The sequence below is a fragment of the Meriones unguiculatus genome, chromosome 21 (assembly GCF_030254825.1).
Source record: "Meriones unguiculatus strain TT.TT164.6M chromosome 21, Bangor_MerUng_6.1, whole genome shotgun sequence".
NCBI lineage: Eukaryota > Metazoa > Chordata > Mammalia > Rodentia > Muridae > Meriones > Meriones unguiculatus.
In genome coordinates, this window is record NC_083368.1 from 19000425 (window position 1) to 19021228 (window position 20804).

The following is a 20804-nucleotide window of genomic DNA, read 5'->3' on the forward strand; positions in this document are numbered from 1 at the left end:
AACATACTCATTTAGCCTGTGGCTCCAACACATGTTTGCAGACACACATCACATATGCATGTGTATGTACTCATATGTGCACGAACCTGTACAGCATGGCAAAGTAAGAAAACTTCGAAGCAATTATAATATCACATTCTAAGTCAGTGCTCAACATTTCAGGTCAGTGAACCAGTGATATATGCTATTTCTCTATGAAAAAAAAAAAAAAAACACTTTCAATGCCAAAATAAGCACTTGTGTAATATTTACCACCATTTCCAAAAGTCTTAAAAAGTGGTTTCCAGGTCCCTATAGACTAACCCTGAAGCCAGGAAAAACAAGCCTGTGCGGTGGGTTCACAACGAACCCTCATTTCAAACAGCTAGTTGTGATAATTGGATTTGTATAATTCTCACCTTAGAGCCTCATCCTTCTGGCTCATTTCCACATGCTGGGTTTTTCAAAGATGTTTGCTAGATTGTAATGAACCTGCTAATTCTTGGAGTTTTTCTCCAAATCACCCCCCTGCCTGCAGTGGTCCTGGGGTGTGAGAGAACTGAGTGTTTCACATCTACCATATTGCAAATGAACAGTCTAAGACAACACAAAGTTTATGCAAGAGTTCCTCGGGTTCGTGCTAGAAATGGAAAGGTTCAAAGAATAAGGCCCGGTGTTGGAGTCAGCTTCAGTTATCTTTCACAGGCATCTTTGGACTCTTAATTGGCTTTAGAGCTCTTGCTAGCAATGCACCCTCTTAATTGCTCCACACATACTCACCCTTGTGACTTCCAGTGACAGAAAAAATCTCCCCCGGTGAGCACAGGAGATGAAACTAAGGCTCCGTGTGAGTGTGACAATTTTTTTTTTTTTTAGTCTATTTGCGTCATCTCAATTTTTCTTCCTGATTTCTGGTCAAACTCCCATGTGCCCTCCAAGACCAGAGAAGTCTACTGATTAACTTTGGAGAAGCTGGGTGGGAGGATCCCGCAATGAACCTTACCTTGAAGTCATTACACAGAACAAGAATGATAACCTCTTGACAATCAGTCTCTCTCTCTCTCTCTCTCTCTCTCTCACACACACACACACACACACACACATACACACAGAGCAAGAGAAGGAAGGGTGCCACTGGACTTCAGGAAATGTCTAGCACTTTGAGGCAGAAGAGACTACTGAATGTCTCAAAGCTTACTAAAATGGTGCCTCCCAGTGCTTTGTCTGAGACTGAGCAAGGCAGGTGGAGAAACTGGAGACCTCCTTTTTGTCGAGAGGTTATCTTGCCTATTTCACTTTAGCCTGCTCTGGAGATAACGGCTTTGAGCTGGACTCTGGAGAAAATACCCCTTCAAGAATGCATGCAGTGTTCAGGCAACACATGCTGTTTAGTCCAGTCGTCACAACTCTCTGACGAAGGTATTACCCACATTGTGCCTCTGAGAAAAATGAAAGCTCAGAGAGGCCGCGTGGCTCATGGACAGGATGAACAAAGGACTAAGAGTCAAACACAGCTACAAGTAATGAACAGCTCAGTCAGAAATGCTTGTCTTTTAAGCCCAGGGACCTGAGTTCAACTTGCAGATCCCACATGATAAAAAGAAGAAAAAGAAAAAGAAACCTGTCCAGGCATAGTGACGCACACCTTTGATCCCAGCCCCTGAGAAGTAGAGGCAGGTGGGAGGATCTCTGTGAGTCTGGGGCCACCCTGGTCCATATTGTGAGTCCCAGGACAACAAAGTCTGCAAAGTGAGACTCCATCCCAAACTGCAGTAGTAATAAAAGAAATGATAAACTAAATCAATTAAAATAGGAGCAGGTGGGGCGATACACACTTGTACTCAGCTCTGGGGCGTTCTTTAGAGTTCCCCGGGTGACCAGCCTAGCCTCATTGGCAAGTTCCAAGCCAACAAGAGACGCTGTCTAAAGCTGAACAAACAAACAAACAAACACAGATGTTGCCTGCGTGTTGGCACCCAAGATAGTCTTCAGGTCTTTGCACGCATGTGAACATAAACAAACACACATGCACCAAGTCCATTTTCATTCTTCTTCTCCATTTCTCTGCCATTAGAAGACTTAGCAAAGACTGAAAGTGTTCTGAGTAAAAGTAATTTTGCACTGTCTTTTTAGAACTCCAGAATACTCTTTGGTATACTAGGAAATTCTAAAGAGTCTCACAGCTGGGTCTGGGTATCGGTGATGGAGAGATGAAGTGAATGCATCCAGGAATAGGAACCACAGCCACGGCAGAGACAACAGAGGAGTGGAACTTGCTCTTCTTAGTATTAACTGGGACCAGAATTGTCTTCTGTAGTGCAGGGTGCCCGTGTGGACTTGAAACCAAGCTATGATGTATCAGAGAGTTGCCAAGTAACTGACAATGAATTTTCTGTCCTTTGGAAAGGCTGGGAAAAGGCAACTCGTGAGCTGGGACCTGGACACGTCTTGGGTGGACTTTGTCCAGTTCTACATCCAGATAGGAGGAGAGAGTGCCTCATGCAACAAGCCTGACAGCAGAGAGGAGGGAGTCCTCCTCCAGTACAGCAACAACGGCGGCATCCAATGGCACCTGCTGGCAGAAATGTACTTCTCGGACTTCAGCAAGCCCAGGTAAGCTCCCAGCTGCTGGGCCTTCTAGTGTGTTCCACTGACGGTAGGCATTAAATCGTTACTGAAATGTATCTAAAACGTCGACAGTTCCCAAACAGATTAAACTCAAAAAGGTTTGACAGGAAAGTCATGTATGAAAACTTTTCATGTAAGAGATTAAACAAAAACCGCTTGTACTAATTTAAGTTTTTAGAGACGTTAGTTGAGTATGGTGACACAGGCCAGTAACCAGAGCACTTGTGAAGGTAAGACAGGAGGATCTCCAGGAGTTCCAAAACAGTCAAGGCTACAATGTGTGTGTGAGAAGGAACATGTCAGCAGTCAATGAAAATAAATGATTAATCAGACCATGTTAAGACATAGTGGAAACTTGGTGAGAGGAATGTTTACATTGTCACTTTCTGTCACCAAGAGCTGTGAAAAGTGATTTAGGATTTCCTCATTTAGGCAACAGATCGCCATCTGATCCTGGAACTCAATGGGGGAATAAAAGAACTACTCACATAGAAATTTACTACATATAAAACCACTTGTGTATGTATGTATGCATGTATGTATGTATGTATGTATTATGTAATTATGATGTCGAGAAAAACAAATTGGGAAGGACATTTCCAACAGATGTGAGAAATAAGGATTCTTGTCTCCATAAAAAGCTTATTCAAGTTTTTTTTTTAAGAACTGAGAATCCATTTTTAAAAACAAAATTAAAAAACAAAAAAGCAGGAGACCAAAAGAAGAAAAAAATGAAAAAAAAGAAAAAGAAAAGAAAACCCAAACTAATAAATATTCATGAAGACACAGGTAATGTTGAGATTCTGTTGCATGAAATTTCTGTTTTTAAACAGACTACATACCATCTTTAATAATTCATCTTTAATAATTAATTTCAACATGAAACAGTAAGACTCTCTGACTTCATCTGCAAACTATCACCACTTTTCTAGGAAGGACTTTAGAAAGTGAGACTATAAATATGACTCAGTAATTTCATGCCTAGGAATCTTACCTAAAATCTTATCTAAACCAAGAATCAAAGCAAAATGCTTTATGCATATGATTTACTAACAAATTATGCAGGCAAGAAAAACATGAAAAATTATGCAGAGTATGAAATAATTAATGGTGTGCCTATGGGATCAAAATTATATAAACATTAAAATAGTCTTAAATTATTTTACAGACTTGGGACTTGTTTATGATAAATTTGAGTTTTAAAATGTAAGGAACTATATTATACAATACTTTGTATATATAATAAATTGTAAAATGATGATACACATTAAAAATTTAATAGAGCCCAGCCTTATATAGTTTATTGATGATTATGGTTTGTCTTAAATTCCAAGTTATATTTTTCACCATGAGTAAGAATTACTTTGAAACTTTAAACATACTATTTTAAGGTAGTAACACAATAAACGAGCAAGTTTCTCTAGATACTTCTTTTCTTCTGCTACGATGTTAATTAGTGTGCATGTGTGTGGGCGCGTGGTGGTCACAGTACAGTTTCAAAAGTTAGTTCCCTCCTTCTCCCCTTTTAGCCACGCCTTCATTAGCCAACATCAGCCACACACTCACTTGATTTATAGGGAAATCAAATGGGTCATCAGACTTGGCGACAGCCACCTTTACCCACTGAGCTATTTCGACAACCCAAGATACTTCTTTTAAAATGATGACCATTGCATACCAATATGACATATTATATAATATGGCTTGCTTATAAATATATGCTTACACTCATGCTACTTACATAGATGCAGGCAAAGTGCCCATATCCATAAAATAAAAATAAACAAAAAAATTTTTAAAGTTATGGCCTTTCGTTGAGAAGTCAGTGAATCGGTGTCAGTTGAAACACAATTACCATTGAAATGGACCAAATAACGACAAAAGCTTCCTCACTACCTAAGCCCCCTGTGCGATCTGTCCACACCCAGAGATTCCTGAAGTGCTAGGGGGTCAAATAAAACTAAACCTTCTCTCATTTCTGCCTGTCACCTCACCAGCTTTTAAGCCCTGCACAGCTTGTGCGCCCCCAGCCATGAAGGATTTGTTTTTATGCAGATTTGTCTACCTGGAGCTCCCAGCGGCTGCGAAGACCCCTTGTACCAGGTTCCGCTGGTGGCAGCCCGTGTTCTCAGGGGAGGACTACGACCAGTGGGCAGTCGATGACATCATCATTCTGTCAGAGAAGCAGAAGCAGGTTATTCCCGTTGTCAACCCAACCTTGCCCCAGGTACGTCTCGCGCCAGAACACCAGCAGGCAGAGGACTGAGACCGTGGGTCAGAGAAAGAAGGGCAGGCTTCCTTGAGAGCCTAGTGTCTGACAGGGGGTTGGGTAACGCGAATTTCACCATGTGTATGTTTTCATTCTTCAGGAAGAAAACTCAGTCCTGGACTGCTAGTTCATAGACTGGAGATGTGAGAAAGATTGTGAGGTCTAGAAATAGTAGCGAAATATTTTGGGTTGTTTAATCAAGAGGAAATGTTGCTCTGTGTTTGTGTGTTGTTGTTTCTTAAGTAAGCTTAGTGGTTCTGTATTTTCGTGGAAACGTGAATGGTACAGGACGTGCACGTGATGAACGTTTCTTCCTTGTTTTCAGAGATACCAAACTGTCTTCCTCTTTTGTTTGTGTTGTTCCTAATAGAACTTTTATGAGAAGCCAGCTTTCGATTATCCTATGAATCAAATGAGCGTGTGGCTCATGTTGGCCAATGAAGGCATGGCGAAAAACGAAAGCTTCTGTGCCGCCACGCCTTCAGCCATGGTGTTTGGGAAGTCGGATGGAGACCGATTTGCAGTAACGCGAGATCTGACCCTGAAACCTGGATACGTACTCCAGTTCAAGGTACTTATGCAACAGGGGTCTTCCTAGAGCAGGTGAAGGAATGAAAAACTCCACTTGCATATACAAAAAGAGAACACAGATTTTTTTTTTCACATTCTGTTGAAGAAGGGACACACTTGAATGAAGGCTCCACAGTCTTAGAACGATGAAGCTTTTAGCTATACTCATAAGGGGAACAGCTGGCTAGGTTTTGAGGGGGTCTCAGAAATTGTACCTGTAGTGTTAGGTTGCTCATACGCCTCTCCCATAATTGGAAATTAAATTGGGTGGGTATCTCAGTCTGAGAGCTGTGTAAGGAACCCCCTGCTTTCAGATGCTTCTGGATAAGTTGTCTGTCTCACCAGTTGTTCTCATTGTGTGTTGGCAATCAAGGCCAGGACTTTGCACGCGCTAACTGGACTCCAAACCCCCAACCCCTGCCTGTATTTCATTTACCTATAGCATTTACTGTCTCCCTTCCTTGCAATTTGGTGACGGTTAACTCGCTTTGCATCACTTTCCTGAAAGCATGTTGTTTTTCATGCTGTGATAACATGTCAACTAAAACAGTATTTACCTTGACAAGCTCTTGTCTCAGGGCCCAATCAAAAATTCCATTGTGTTCATTTATAACAAAACTCCATTGGTGAATCCTGGAGCCAAAAGCAATGCAGTTTTAATGTGCTGGTACAACTACATGGTCCTTACAAAGCAACAGGATGCAGACACTAAATAATTCAGCAACGGAATCATTAAAGAGATCAGATGTTTGTGGATAGCTCTCCAGAAGAATTTTCACAGGCCTTTACACAAGGTAGTTAGCCGTAAATAAAACAATTAGGAAATGGTAATCTGCCTTTGTTTACATTTTGATATTAAACTGCAATGGAAAAGCACCAATAACAGTACCTGTGTCTATATGCATGGGTTGGTGACACTTGATATTAATATCAAATAAGTTTGTAGAGTGCTATAATGTTTCTCAGTTAACGCTAGCTGTTAACTGTGGACTAGACATGAATTGATAGTCAGTGTATACTAAAGACCCTTAAAATACCTTTTGGTATCATTTGTATAATATACCATATTATATAATGTATATAATATACTATAGTATATAATATACTATAGTTGTGGTTAATCCTTGGTAACTGCTTGCCATGTGAGTAATACCAGCTGTTGGGGGGATATAGAACCCCAAATTCCGAGCCCTCGTCCTCAGGGAGCTCAGAAACTAGAAAATAAGCCAGGATGCTAAAAAGTCACCATATAGTGAGAACTGTTATGGCAGAAGCGGTCCCAGGTGCTGTGAGAGAGCCCCGCACAGGGCCTAACAGCATCAACTAAATGAATAGGGCAAACGTGTGACAGCAGTGGTTACCAAAAATATGAACTAAACAGCACTAAAATTTATCCATACATCAATTTAGGGGGGGAACTGCCTTAAATTACAATACCCAAACCTAGTGATGTACCAAAAGGATTTCTTTCATAAAAAGAATACATGCAAGTGCTTCTAGATTTTTGAGTCAGTGATACTACTCCTGAGGCCTCTCTGGACATCACCCTCCGGGAAAGTTGTGCACCCTCTGCAGTGCTGTGTGTGATAATAAAGCCCCCTAAAGCAGAAAGTGAAAGGCAAGTCCTTGCAGTGTGACAATTTCAACTATGCATGCCTCTAACTAAAGGGCAGAAAAACAGAAACAGCTGGGCTGGGGCGGTAGTGGTTGCACATCTTACAGTTTTTAGGCAACGCCCACTCTGTGTTGACGGTGTCTGACTTGCACAGATCATCTCTGCATTATGTTGCTTAACATACACTACGACAGAAACTCAGCTATTTTCTGACACTGACCCTGGACAAAACAAACAAAGAAATAAACAAAACAGAAAGCAAAGACAGCCCTCCCTTTGGGCAACTATGTGCTGAAGGACAGCTTCTTAACCTGTTTGTCTCCTCTGGGAATGAGAATGAAAATACTCCCTGACTCAAGAAACTTGCAAGATGCGAGCTTGTCCAGATCTCTATTGAAATGAAACCTCCTGGATTTTACAGAGGGTCTGGCTTCAGTCTGAGCTGTAACTTTCATATCACGTAAATGTCATGCCAACTCAAAGCAAGGGGCCCTGGCTGCCATTGCCCCGAATTTGATAAGTAGCATCTTTGAATCAAAACCCTGTCTAATTCTGTCCTTCTTTCTCACAGCTAAACATAGGGTGTGCCAGTCAGTTCAGCAGCTCAGCCCCCGTCCTCCTGCAGTATTCTCACGATGCCGGCATGTCCTGGTTCCTGGTGAAGGAGGGCTGTTTTCCAGCTTCCGCAGGCAAAGGGTGTGAGGGGAACTCCCGAGAACTGAGTGAGCCCACCGTCTACTATACGGGGGACTTTGAAGAATGGACAAGAATCACCATTGCCGTTCCCAGGTCCCTCGCATCCAGGTAAAGCAGTCTCTCTCCTCGTCGTGTGCCATAGTGGCATACAGCCTGGCTGTTCCTACCCAAGTAGTGACCTGAGGGGGGAAAAAACTGAAATACAATTGCCAAAATAGCATAAGTGGATGATGAAGCCTGTTTGCTCATCCATGCATTAACTCATTCACTAAATATTTGTTCATCACCCACCTATTGCAAGTTCAGTTCTGGGCAATGGCAAACAGCAGTAAATAAAAGATTCTAAGGGTTAAAAGAACTGCATGGCCTTACACAAAGCTTTTGCAATACATGGATATTTATTTATTTGCTGTTTCCTTACATTGAAAAGTTGAAGTATCTTGCATTGTAAATGGTCACTTTAAATAGACTACTAAAACAAATAATAACAGAAAAAATTAAAAATCCATTGATGGAAGATAAGATAGACTGAGAATTTGAAGTGAATGAGTTTCAATAAAGGAGGAGCTAACTTAGCTACCAGCAGATGTCAGCTAAGAAATACAGAATCATTTCATCCCTATTGGTAAATTAAAAAAATAATAATAATAAAGACAGGTGTATTCTGACTTTTTTTGTAAAAATGTTTTTTTTTCCAGGCACAATATTCTAGAATAAATTTATAGCACTTTGTATCAGATATAGCAGGTACAAGAGAGAGATCATTAGTTTTCACTCTATCATTTTAGAAAAGGTGGAGAAACATTCTTCACTTAGACACTTTGAAATTAAATTCTGGACGGTAACATTAAGTGTGTCTCAGTCAAGGGCTTTGACTTCCAAATGGAAATGAGTCAGCTTATGCCCACACTCTTTAGAAGTTGACACGGCCTAACACAGTGAATGGGTGAAGCACTTGGCTGTCTAGAACTCAGCATCCCCCGTGCTCTGTGCAGGAACTAAAGCACCAGTCTGAGGCCCCAAGCCCAAGAAGCAGGTTCCTTGCCAATGCATAAACCAAGGGAGCAAGAAGCTAACTTTTTTTGGAAGAAGCCATGAGGCGTAGAGTTGTTTGCTGCAGGTAACCTGTCCTGTGCTCCAGGACGGTGTTCTATTCGCGAAGCAGCATGGTCATAAAGCTGCTGAGCACATTTCTGCCTGGAGCATTTTTTCACCTACTTGATCACAGATTTACTGAGAATGATCTGGCTACTCAAGTTAATTGCATTCTCTGCCTCCATCGTTGGTTAAGTGTGTAGACCTCAAGAACATGCCCTATCGCTGTCGGTGGGCTGTCTGGGATGCTTGTGTGATCAAACAAGTAAAAACCTGTGTGAGCACAATAAACTTTAAAGCATAATCTTTTTCCTTTGTTTTTTTGTTTTGTTTTGTTTTTGTTTTTGTTTTTCTTTTGTTTTGTTTTCTTGGCAGGATTTTTCTACTTAGCATTGGCTATCCTGGACTTTTGCTTTGTAGACCAGGCTGGCCTTGAACTCACAGAGCTATGCCTGCCTCTGCCTGTGCTGGGATTACAGGCATGTGCCACCTCTCTCAGCTTAAAGCATAGTCTTTAAATATCAGCTATTAAAAAAACTAGCCACAAATCTGTTTCAATCATCAGATCCATGTCAAGTTACATGTAATTTCTTTGGGTTTTTTTTTTTTTTTTGTATCAGTGTTATTTTGTAGTTTAGCAGAGAAAAACAAAAGTGAGGGGATAATAAGAAATGGGAGGTACATGGCAGTCAGTTACCTGGCCCATAGGAAGTCTGACTGTCACTAAGAAGCTTGTTAATTCAGTCTCGCTTATCGAAGAACAGTGTCTAAGGAGTCACCTTCAATAAGACAGTTCTCTTTGAGAGCAATTCTCAGCCCAAAACTGCCAGTTTTGCCCTCCGTAGGTCCCTCCCTGAGGAAGCACTTCCGTAAGAGCCTGTCTGGTGTTTGCCGTCTGTGGTAGCCATGTCATCTTGCCTCCATTCATCTGAAGCTGCCTGTCTCAGTGCCGTTTGTTTGTTTGTTTGTTTGTTTGTTTGTTTGTTGATTTGTCTCGCCTCTTCCACCCTGTTTCTGAAAGCATGGCCCCAAACTGCTCCTCCTAATACAGAAATATAGTTGGAGAAGATCCAGCGGACCCCTTTGCTGCAATGACTAGAGTGTCAGGGTGATTAAAGAAATCCCCATGAGAACAGGCAGGATGATCAAGAGTCAAAGAACACAAATCTTATGTGGTTTCTCCCAAGCTCTGAAAAATGTGGCTAAATCTGTAAGTTACAGTTTCTTCATTACTAAGTAGAATAACTCAGTTGGTAAAACCACGTATGAGAAATCTGGAAAGCGTGGGCTTCATATCAAAAAGTAGGCCAAATAATTGGAGGCTCTCCATAGTTGGATATTTTCTTGGATTTCAGCTTTTGGAGGAAAAAAGAAATTGTCTCCATTAGAATCCAGCTTGCTGGTTAACTTGGATTCCACCCAGCCTGCTGATTGGTGGCATTTGTGATGACGAGCCCTCTGCTAAAGACTGGCAAATCTGTTCCTCCCTGCCCCAAGTAAATGAGTGATTGGCTTACTCTCTGCAGTATGCTGAGCTCAGGAAGCTCCAGAGGGAGTGTTCAAAGCTGAGCATCTAAGCATCAAGACTTGGAGCTGTTTTGCCAGGAGGCAGCATTCTTACAGGAGTTACTGGAAACTCGCTCTTTCAGAAGTAATTCTAAGAGGAATTTTCAAAGGAGTAATTTGTGCTCCGATGAGCCACCTGATTCTTGCCTACAGAAGACAGATACTGGCAGTGGTGAATATATAATGATATATGTGCCACTCCCAACTCCCAAAGGCCTCCCCATTGAGACACACAAAGTCTACAAATAATGTATTGCAAAGGCTCCATCTCCAAATATTAATATGAAATCTAGACAGTCTTTTTTGGCTAAACTTCGGCTTATTTCCCCCTTCCTTTGGATGGCCTGACTAGTTCTATATCATCATCATCATCAAATTGTTGTTATAATGAACTTTTTAAATTATTTTTTTGAAATTATGGTGTAATTAGATCATCTTCATCTTCCCTTTACCTCCTTCAAATCTTCCCATATAACTAACCCTCCTTGCTCTTTTCAATGTATAGTCTCTATTTTCATTAACTGCTGGTGTGTGGGCATGGGTATGGAGGGATGTGGGAAATGGGGTGGGCATTCCTAAATACATAGGTGCAACCTTCTTAGTCTGTGCTGTGTTACTTGTATGTATGTATTGGATAACCAGCTTGCTTTTCCCTGGAAAAGACTGCTTTCCCCACACTTGGCATTCCTTAGTTGCCTATAGCTTTTTTGAGGTTTTTTCCCCATCCAAGCTAGCATGTCTATTATTGTCCTTGTTCTGCTCCTATGCAGGCAGTCCCTGTTTAGGCTTTATGGATATAGTCTCACATTTCTAAGAGACACAATCTCACAGAATACTGTCTGTTCCTCTGGCTCTTACACTCTTTCAGCCACGACCCCTGAGCCTTGGGTGCAGGAGTTGTGTTGTAGATGTATCAGTTGGCACGGGCTCCACAATTGGGCAATTTGATTGCTTGTGGCTTTCTTTAACCATCCCTGTCTATTGCAAAGAGAAGTTTCTTTGATAAGGGGTAAGGCCGACACTTATCTGTGGGTATGGGAACTGATATTTAGAATGTGATTAGAACCCCACAATTCCACTTTAACAGATATTTACTTAAACTCATATGTCTGCATATCAAATAATTATGGTGTTTCAGGGCTGCCAACTTCACGAAAATCCTTTGAGGACAGTTACATCAACAAATTTCAGCTACATGAGCTCCTCTCTCCTTCCCAAATAGCCTATGGTTCAATATCTATGGTTCAGCACAGAACTTAACTCTTCTCATAGTTGTCTATTGCTTCAGGCAAGATGTGGTACCTCATGGTCACAGCCACTGCTCACTTAATTCTTTACAAGCTCTTCTTATCCCAGCAACTTTGAAGACACTCACTTGTGTTCAAACCCAGTGTTGTATCACCAAGACCAGAAGCAGGACCAGGTATTAGGTGCAATGTGGAGAAATGCCAAAAGAATTACACAGTAGTGAAATCTTGGTCATTTTGATACTCCCAACTCAAGGTAGTAAAGGCAATTTTTCTTTGTTCATTCACAGCAGTGCTGAAAGGCATCCCATCTGGTTACTAAGAAATCACAGAATAAGCAACTTAGAGATTTAAAGATGAGACAAGGAGGACAGAGGGAATCATGGGCAGAAAGACAGCGGTCTTACAAGCTCTTGCCTTCCCTTGTCAATGTCAAATAGCCAGAGTCTCTTTGCATGTCCCAACAAAAAGCATTCTATTTGATGACCTCAAAAGACTGCCAAATAATATGTTGGAAAGAAGGATTCCAGAGGGAACAGGGGAGCATGTAAGAGAGTATCATGGCAGTAAACATGATCAAAACACATTATATACATGCATGAAATTGTGAAATAATAAATTTATTTTTTTTCAAATGGCCTTTCTAAAACTAATCATAAAATTAACATGATGGAAGGGTGAAAATTAAAAGGGTAATCTCTGGTTATGGGGAGCATGGGGTGAAAAAACATGCAAACATTATCTATCTGACATTAAAGATCTTCTGTAGAAAAAATAATGTAAGACCGTTGTACCTATTCCCTCCTTGATGTTAAACTGTTCATGCTGAAGAAGAGATCTGGCAGGTATGAGAAAGATTTGAGAGACACCTTACAAAGGGTGAGTGTGTATCACACAGGCACGGCTCTCAGGGAAATTCTGGCTCTGGTGAGCGTTGGTGAGCCTTTCTGCACTCCTCTGCTTGGTGAGACGTGAGCATAAGGACAGACTTGTTTCTCCCAGCAGCAAGACCAGATTCCGGTGGATCCAGGAGAGCAGCTCCCAGAAGAATGTACCCCCCTTTGGCTTAGATGGAGTGTACATATCTGAGCCTTGTCCTAGCTACTGCAGTGGCCATGGAGACTGCATCTCCGGCGTGTGTTTCTGTGACCTCGGATACACAGGTGAGGCCAAAGATCTGTCTCTGACAGGCTGCTTGTAAAACTTCATTCTTGCAAAGAAAACACTCATCAGTTTATCGTCTTCTGTGTCCAAGAATTCTAGAACTTGGCCTTCCAGGCACTTGAGCTGCTTGGTGTTCTGTAGTTTCAAGTGACCTAAAAAAGTAAACCTGCTAAGTTTCACTTCCTAAAGAGAATATCTTTGTTATTAAATAGTAATTAAAATGAACATTGCTTGGGCTTCTAAATCATGCCAAACATCATAGTAAATACTTTTTTATTTTATCTCATTTGATTCTAATAATAATTGTGCCACAGCACTGTTTACATTTGAGGAAACTGAGGCATAGAATGGATCTCTTTAAACAATTCTTCTTGGGTCATATAGCTAGACATTGCTAGAGGTGGGCCCTGTGCTCAGGCAGTCATTCTCGGAAACCCAAACCAAGTTCTTAGCCATATGCCTGCAAGGTCTCCCTGAGCGCATCAGACTGCATACATATAAACATATACATAGACACATAGACACATACATGCACACACCTATATACACAAACATACACAGATACATACATGCATGCTACATGCATACACATATATAAACACATATAATACGTACACACATACATATACAGACATACATATACACATACACACATACATACACATACACACATATGTACATACATTCACAGATACATACATGCATGCTACATACAGACATACACAGATACATACATGTATACTATATACATACACACATATATATGAAATACGCTTTCCTACATTTAAAATTAAAATGGAACATAAAATGCTAAACCCAAGAGTTTGTCAAAAGAAGAGCTTTACAGGAGAGATTTTGGTTTGTTTTTTTTTTTTCTTTTTTGTTTTTTGGTTTTTTTTTAACAACATTCACCTTTGGGTGTTGCCATAGCAAAAGTTTCAAGAGAGCTGCATAAAAGTTTCAAGAGATTAAAGCATAAAATTGGAGAAAATATCTTAAGCTACAAAATCTCCTTCTAAAGTTTTTTTTTTTCTGGCAGCAACATCAAAAGGCTCCTTCCCAGCTTGTCATTTCTCAGGCCTTCATCTGGCGAACAACCAAAGGCAGACTGGCTCACTCCTGCAAGCCTTCTATGTCATGTGTAGTTTCAAGGACAGCATCTTAAAATCCTGTGTTGACCTTCCTGGCGAGCCTCTTAGTAGAAAGACAGTAAATGACTTTATTCTGGACGAGAGCTCTGCTCACACACACAATTTCTAGGTGGGAACAGCCATGGAGATCTATCCTTTCCAGTATCAGTCTTCATTTAAAGATAAATTAGTAGCAAGGCTGGAGAGATGGCTCAGGGCTAAGAGCCCTTGCAGGGACCTTGATTTAACTCCCAAAACCCACGTCGGTGGCTCACAACCTCCTGTATCTCCAGCTCCTGGGGAATCTGATGCCTCTCGCTTCCTCAGGCACATGCACTCGTGTGCAAATGTGCACATGTGTAAGGAAACACACATATGTATGACTTTTAAAAATTAATCTTTTTCAAAAGACAGAAATGGCAACTTTAATCAATTTTAATTTTGTTATCTTTGCAACTGGTCTCATGTAGCCCACGCTGACTTCGAACTCACTACATGGCCAAGGAGAGCCTGGAACTGCAGAATTTTCTGCTTCTGTCTCACAACTGCTGGGATTTCTGGCACACACCACATGCCTGGCACCAATTTTTATGTTAGTAATGATGGCTGTCTTTAGGCCAGATACAGACTCTTGCCCACGTACCAAGTGTATGCTTTAATGCGTAGTGATTCCAACAAAACTTGTGTTTTTTTTTCTCCTGAAGCTGCACAGGGAACCTGTGTGTCCAACATCCCTAACCCCAGTGAGATGTTCGACCGATTTGAGGGGAAGCTGAGCCCGCTGTGGTACAAGATAACGGGAGGGCAGGTGGGCACTGGCTGTGGAACACTCAATGACGGCAGGTCTCTCTACTTCAATGGCCTTGGGAAAAGGGAAGCCAGGACGGTCCCACTGGACACCAGGACCATCAGGCAAGTCGCTGATTAGAACATTTCTTTTGGACATAATAGACTACCGTTACTGAGTATCTTGCATAATGTGTCTGCCTATGGGTTATAATAGGTAGAAGATGAAGCTTAATGTAAGCTATATAATAAAATAGATGGGTAATATAAAAAAAATCACATCAGAGCTCAATATTAAACACAACTTATTGTCAAGGCCTATCTTGTTTAATATATATTCACTTTAGTTTTCTTTTTTAAATTTTTGTATTATTATCATATTTTACAATTTATTCGATTTGTATCCTGGCTGTGTCTTCATCTCCTCTCAATCCCACCCTGCCTGCCTCCCTCTTCTTTCCCTATGTCCCTCCCCTAGTCCACTGAGAAGTGAGGTCTTCCTCCCCTTCTATCTCACCCTAGCCTATCATGTCTCATCAGAGCTGGCTGCATTGTCTTCCTCTGTGGCCTGGCAAGGCTGTACCCCCGACCCCAAGGGGAGGTGATCAGAGAGCGAGCCACTGAGTTCATATCAGAGACAGTCCCTGTTCCCACTGCTAGGGAACCCTCCCGGAGACTGAATCTATGGGTTATATCTGAGCCATATAATATAGGATAAACATACTAAAATCTATACTCCTAAAGAAGCTAAACAACAAGGAAGACCCTAGGGAAGATGCTCAATCCTCATTCAGAATGGCAAACGGGATAGACATTAGAAGCAGGAAAGGACAGGGAACAGGGCAGGAGCCTACCACAGAGAGCCTCTGAAAGACTTTACTGATCAAGGTATTGAAGCAGAGGCTGAGACTCATAGCCAAACTTTGTACAGAGTGCAGGAAGTATTATGAAAGAAGGGGGAGATAGAAAGACCTGGAGGTGACAGGAGCTCCAAAAGGAGACCAACAGAGCAAAAAAAAAAAAAAAAAACTGAGCCCTGGAGACCCTGCAGAGACTAATACCCCAACCAAGGACAATGCATGTAGAGTACCTAAAACCCTAGATTACCTTAGTTTTCAAAAGTTCTCTGTTATCCTATAAACTCTTACATATTTTAAATGTAAGCTGATGAAATAAACATATTTTCAACTTTGAATTTTATGTCTCATAATGGTTCCTCCATGTACTTGGCCATTTGTGGTTACTTACTGAAAACTGCCCCCAGGAAACTTAGATGCCTGCCCTGCCACCTACTGGTAAAACCAAGAACTGTTTGGCTCTAAGAGCAAATGAAATAGTAGCACACTTAAAATGAAACTGTTTTTACATCAATTAAATTACCTGGAAGTTAGGAAAAAGAAAATGAGAAAAATAAATAAATAAATTTTATGCATGGTCTTTACTAAAAATCCAGTGTTGCCTTTCACAGTCTTTCCACTTTCCTTCAGCATCCTGTCCTCACAGGCCTGCCAGCCTAGCAGGACCCACCAGTTGCCATGGCAGAGGCACAGTTTCCATCACACTGAGTGTCTGCTGTGGGAAATTTAGCCAGCTCCCCGTGAGTCAGTATCAGACAGGTGATTGTGCGCCCCTCCTGAGCCTTCAGCTTCTCAGTGGCAATATCGTTTCCCTCATCTTGAGTTCCCAAGGTTGCATTATCTAGATTTTTTTTTTTAATTTGTCATGAAATTACATCAGCTGCCACAACGAGATGGGGGTTCAACCGTCTTCTTTTCTTTGGATTGCTATTACAGAACGAAATAGTTGTTCGGATCAATTACCTTTTTAAATGCTTGCCAAAGTAACTTCACTGTTATCTTTGTCATTCTGCGCATCGTCTGTCCCTCTGGCTTTAGAAGCGGCACTTGAGAATGACGGGAGCTTTTGTTTTTCATGTGTCTGTAAGCAAACTGAAGTCTGTATGTTTGTTTGGTTTCCCCCAGACTGGTTCAGTTTTATGTACAAATTGGAAGTAAAACATCAGGCATTACGTGCATCAAACCACGAGCTAGAAATGAGGGTAAGCTGAAATATTTCTTAAATTTTTTGTAAATTAATTTATTGTTTTATGTTTTGAGGGATCTGAGCTTGTTTGTCTTAACACGAAATCCACAGCTTTCTCCGATGGATCTTTCTCCAAACTTTAATCTTAAAACAGCACTGACAGCTAAGCTTGTTACTATGTCAGGCTGCGGCTGCGTATGATGCACTGGACCAAATGGTACCTGCTAGTCAGCAGACAGCCAGGGACTCTACTTAACACTGGTCACCATCCCTGGCTGAGGGGTTTAAGTGGTTTCCTGTGTCCACCGTAATACTTCTGCTCTAGTAATCATTCCAGTCATCCTTTCACTTTCATGGGCCAGGTTGCATTCTTTCATCTCTTTTACAGATATGTGTGGAGTCTGTTTTAAGTCTGATACGATTGTCCTGCAGATAAAATAATTATAGTTACTGCAATGTCTCCGCAGACATATCAGTCACAATGAGCTTGGTTATGCTGCAGTAAAAAATAATTCCTTAAAACAAAATTTAAAAAAAATGTTTTCTTCATTGTGCTACATTTTCTTTACACATTATCTGATATCATCATTCCAGCACTCAGAATACTGATTGTCTGCTGGGTGGGAACTGGGTGTTGCCAGCCATGTGGGAGGGAGAAAGGGAAAGTATCCTGAAGGGGACAGGAAGCACACTGCTACCTTGTATAGGATGGGAAATAGGATAGCTCTAACCTCTAACGGCCACCAAACAGGCGGCTCTGGGAAAAGAAGTAAACAAGAAAAAGGAAGGAAGCAAGGAAGGAAGGAGGGAGGGAGGGAGGGAGGGAGGGAGGGAGGGAGGGAGGGAGGGAGGGAGGGAGGGAGGGAGGGAGGGAGGGAGGAAAAGAAAGAAGAAAAGAAGTTTAGATTGCAAGGAAAAGACGGAAGCAAACAAGCCGTTGAGATGGAAAGTAAGCAGTGGGGAAATGCTGAATTTGATAGAACAGTCTGGCTACCAGCTCACCAAGCAAATGACAGTTGGTAAAATTTAATCCAGCAGAAGTTTGTATGCCTGAGTCTTGTGGAAAATCCCATTATTTGTACCCTTATTTATGTATAGGATTTAAAAGGACTCTGTGGAAAGCATACACCTACCGTTGACATGAAGCACACACTCTATACTTCTCACAAATGCTATTTGCACTGTAGGGCTGGTTCCCCTTAGGATCCCTTAAAGAACAAGCAATTTGTTCTCAGCTAGTCCTGAGCCATTTCCTTAAACTTGTTATCCATATAATTCACATCCCATAGGCATTTCTCAACCTTTTATGGGAGACTGGTTGTTAACATGTAAATCTGACTAAATCCTTGAACAAATCTCTCCCAATGATGAAAGTGAAGATTCTTTACTTACTCAAGCTGAAGCATCAATTTACATATTTGGAATTAAAGTCAAAATTAGGCTGTCTTCAGTAAGACTAGGCAGAATGCAGATGGAGTTGTAGTTTAAAAAGAGAAATGTTTAACATGCTTTAAACATTCAGTGGATGAGCTGAAACGACTTGGCTTATTCAAATGTACAATGTGTTAGATGACACAGTTAATGAGGCTTAGCAACTGGCATAAACTGTGGATTTCGCTTTTCCTCATGACATCCCTCCGCTCTCGCACTTGTCTGGGATGCCCTCCCTCATCATAGTTTGAAATCAAGGGCTCACCCCTGCGGACCTCTTTGCTGCAGATAGGTAGACATGACTCTCCTGAAAAAGCTCATGAGAGGAAAGTGCAGAAACAGGCACCAAACGAGGGGCACACCTCCCGAGCCACGCCTCTCGTGTTTTGATGGACACCTCAAAATTTGCTAGCACGCAAACTCTGATTTAGGGGGAGTATATAGCAAGTTATCATAAAGACCACGTGGCTGAGAGCACGTGCTGTCCAATGCTTCCTGCAAGGCAGGAGCAGGCTCTGTTCAACTGAAGGGCCCTGGGTTAGGATCTCTCACGAGGCTGTATGCAAGGCAGTGGACAGACAGACAGGTAAGAGAGGTCGGGACACTCTGCCAGGGCTACCTCTTTCAAGAATAAGGCAGAGGCTTGGATTCCCTCCACGCAGACCTGTCCACAGGCTGTTAGAACATCTTCCTGCATGTAAGTCGGCTTCAGCAGAGGAACAGAACCAAGCATGGAGGAACCCCCAAAGCCCTTCCATCTTTTTTATAGTGCTAAAGGGGGCTCACATTGTTTAGTAAGCACTGTACTGTGGTCCTTCACTCCAGGCTCAACTGTAATGCCTTAGCTGCCCTAATTTCAAAAGCCACCTTGGCTCCTACCACATTCTGATCATTAGAAGCAAGTTACTAAGCCCGTCTGAACTCCGAGGGAAGAGATTTAGGTTCTAGTTTGTTGAAAAGATTTATTTCTTTGTGTCTATGTGTGCTGTCTTGCGTTTGCACCTGCATGGCAGAAGAGGGCATCAGATCTCATGATGGATGGTTGTGAGCCACCACCGCATGGTTGCTGGGAACTGAACTTGTGAACGTACTTTTAAAACTGTCACTGATGGAGAGCCCATTTTCAGATGACACAGGTCTTGGGCCATAGTTTGAGTAGAAGAAACTAGAACCCATCAGGGAGATTTGTATTCCCGTGGCGTTTCATTTCTAATACTTTATTCCATCTTCTGAACTGCCCGTTTCTACTCAGCTAGCCTACCCCACCTTTTCTGTTCTTCCTCTCCCATCTCTTTTTCATTACTTATTTAATTGAATAAAACTAGACTAACTCAAATCAGTTTCCTTTGCAGAAAAGGAAACTCTCAGACATCCAACGTCACCCTAAAAAAAAAAGCAATAGGACATATTTGGCATAAATATGAGAGCTACTGAGGAGTGCTTTTGCTGGACAGCCCCTTTGTTGACTCAGATGAAGACTAGAGAGGCCAGATTCCATTTTCTTTATGAGGCCCTCCTGACCTGCAGCTCTCCCCTCAGTTAACAGCCTCTCCATCGCTGCACCTGAATGCAGCACATTATGACCAGCAAGGCGCTCTCTCTCTCTCTCTCTCTCTCTCTCTCTCTCTCTCTCTCTCTCTCTCTCTCTCTCTTTCTCCTAACTTGACAGAATCCTCTGTTGTAAATAGACTGAATCCCTGCAGGTGTCTAGCTTTTCTCGTGTTTGTCAGTGTTGTTCCTGGCATTGTCACCTGTCAGAGTACCCGAAATGTACTGTCAATTTGCACTGAGTAGCTTTGTCTTTATCATACTTCTCAAAACTCTATGCTAATTAACTCTTTGTTATTTAATAATACAGCGGACTGAGGAGTTCTAGTTAATCAGTAGGGATATTTTCAAGTTGTATATACCATAAATGATTCATAATTTTTCAAGAGTTAAAATATAATTTAAAAATATACAATAAGACTTTACTGGTCTTAAATACTTATGAAGTAAATCAGTGTCTCCAACTATTTTTTATGAATATTCAGTACGAATTTAATGAATTATTGTGGAGTAAGCCATTATGTAGCCACCCCCTGCTTTCTCCCACAGATAGATAAATTCCTATGACTGGTGTTAATTTATATCCACACATGATATGTTGTATTTATATATAGAAAGCCTCACAATCTTATCCATAGCAGTTTTCTCCTTTGCTGATCATTAGCCTCCCTCCTCCTTTGTTCCCTTTTAAATGACAACGTTTCTGAGAGAAGTAGCAGGGGTAGCAGTGAGGTCCCTTTCATGTGAAGCTCCTCAGATCTTACCCCCTGTGGCAGGTGAAGGGGTGAGCACGTGAGATTCGGACCAGAAGGGGTGGGGCAGAGAACAGGAAGAGGAATTGCAAGTGGAGAGGCGTGGTTGGGCCTTGCCGTTCTACCCTGGAATGAACTGGCCTCATTCGGCTTTCCCTAACCAAGCTTTGTCACTCTATGATGCGCCACCACTTAAAGGGTGTCCGCCCAGCAGCCTTCCAGCCTACTGCCCCCCGCTTCAGCAGCCAGCGGTGCCGCTCAGCTTGGGCCGGGAAATTAAGATAT

At 41.7% G+C, this 20804-nt stretch overlaps 1 protein-coding gene across 5 annotated transcripts in view; it reads left to right on the forward strand.

Annotated features, from left to right (window-relative positions):
* Positions 1–20804, forward strand: part of Reln (reelin) — a 439480-nt gene that overhangs the window by 333745 nt on the left and 84931 nt on the right. For 3 of the 5 annotated variants that reach the window (XM_060373778.1, XM_060373782.1, XM_060373780.1), the window contains exons 25-31: positions 2387–2592; positions 4663–4834; positions 5247–5447; positions 7633–7865; positions 12668–12828; positions 14664–14871; positions 16728–16804. In XM_060373778.1, coding sequence (XP_060229761.1) covers positions 2387–2592; positions 4663–4834; positions 5247–5447; positions 7633–7865; positions 12668–12828; positions 14664–14871; positions 16728–16804 — 1258 coding nt within the window. The remainder of the gene's footprint in view (positions 1–2386; positions 2593–4662; positions 4835–5246; positions 5448–7632; positions 7866–12667; positions 12829–14663; positions 14872–16727; positions 16805–20804) is intronic. The other 2 variants (XM_060373779.1, XM_060373781.1) reach the window with 1 other exon arrangement.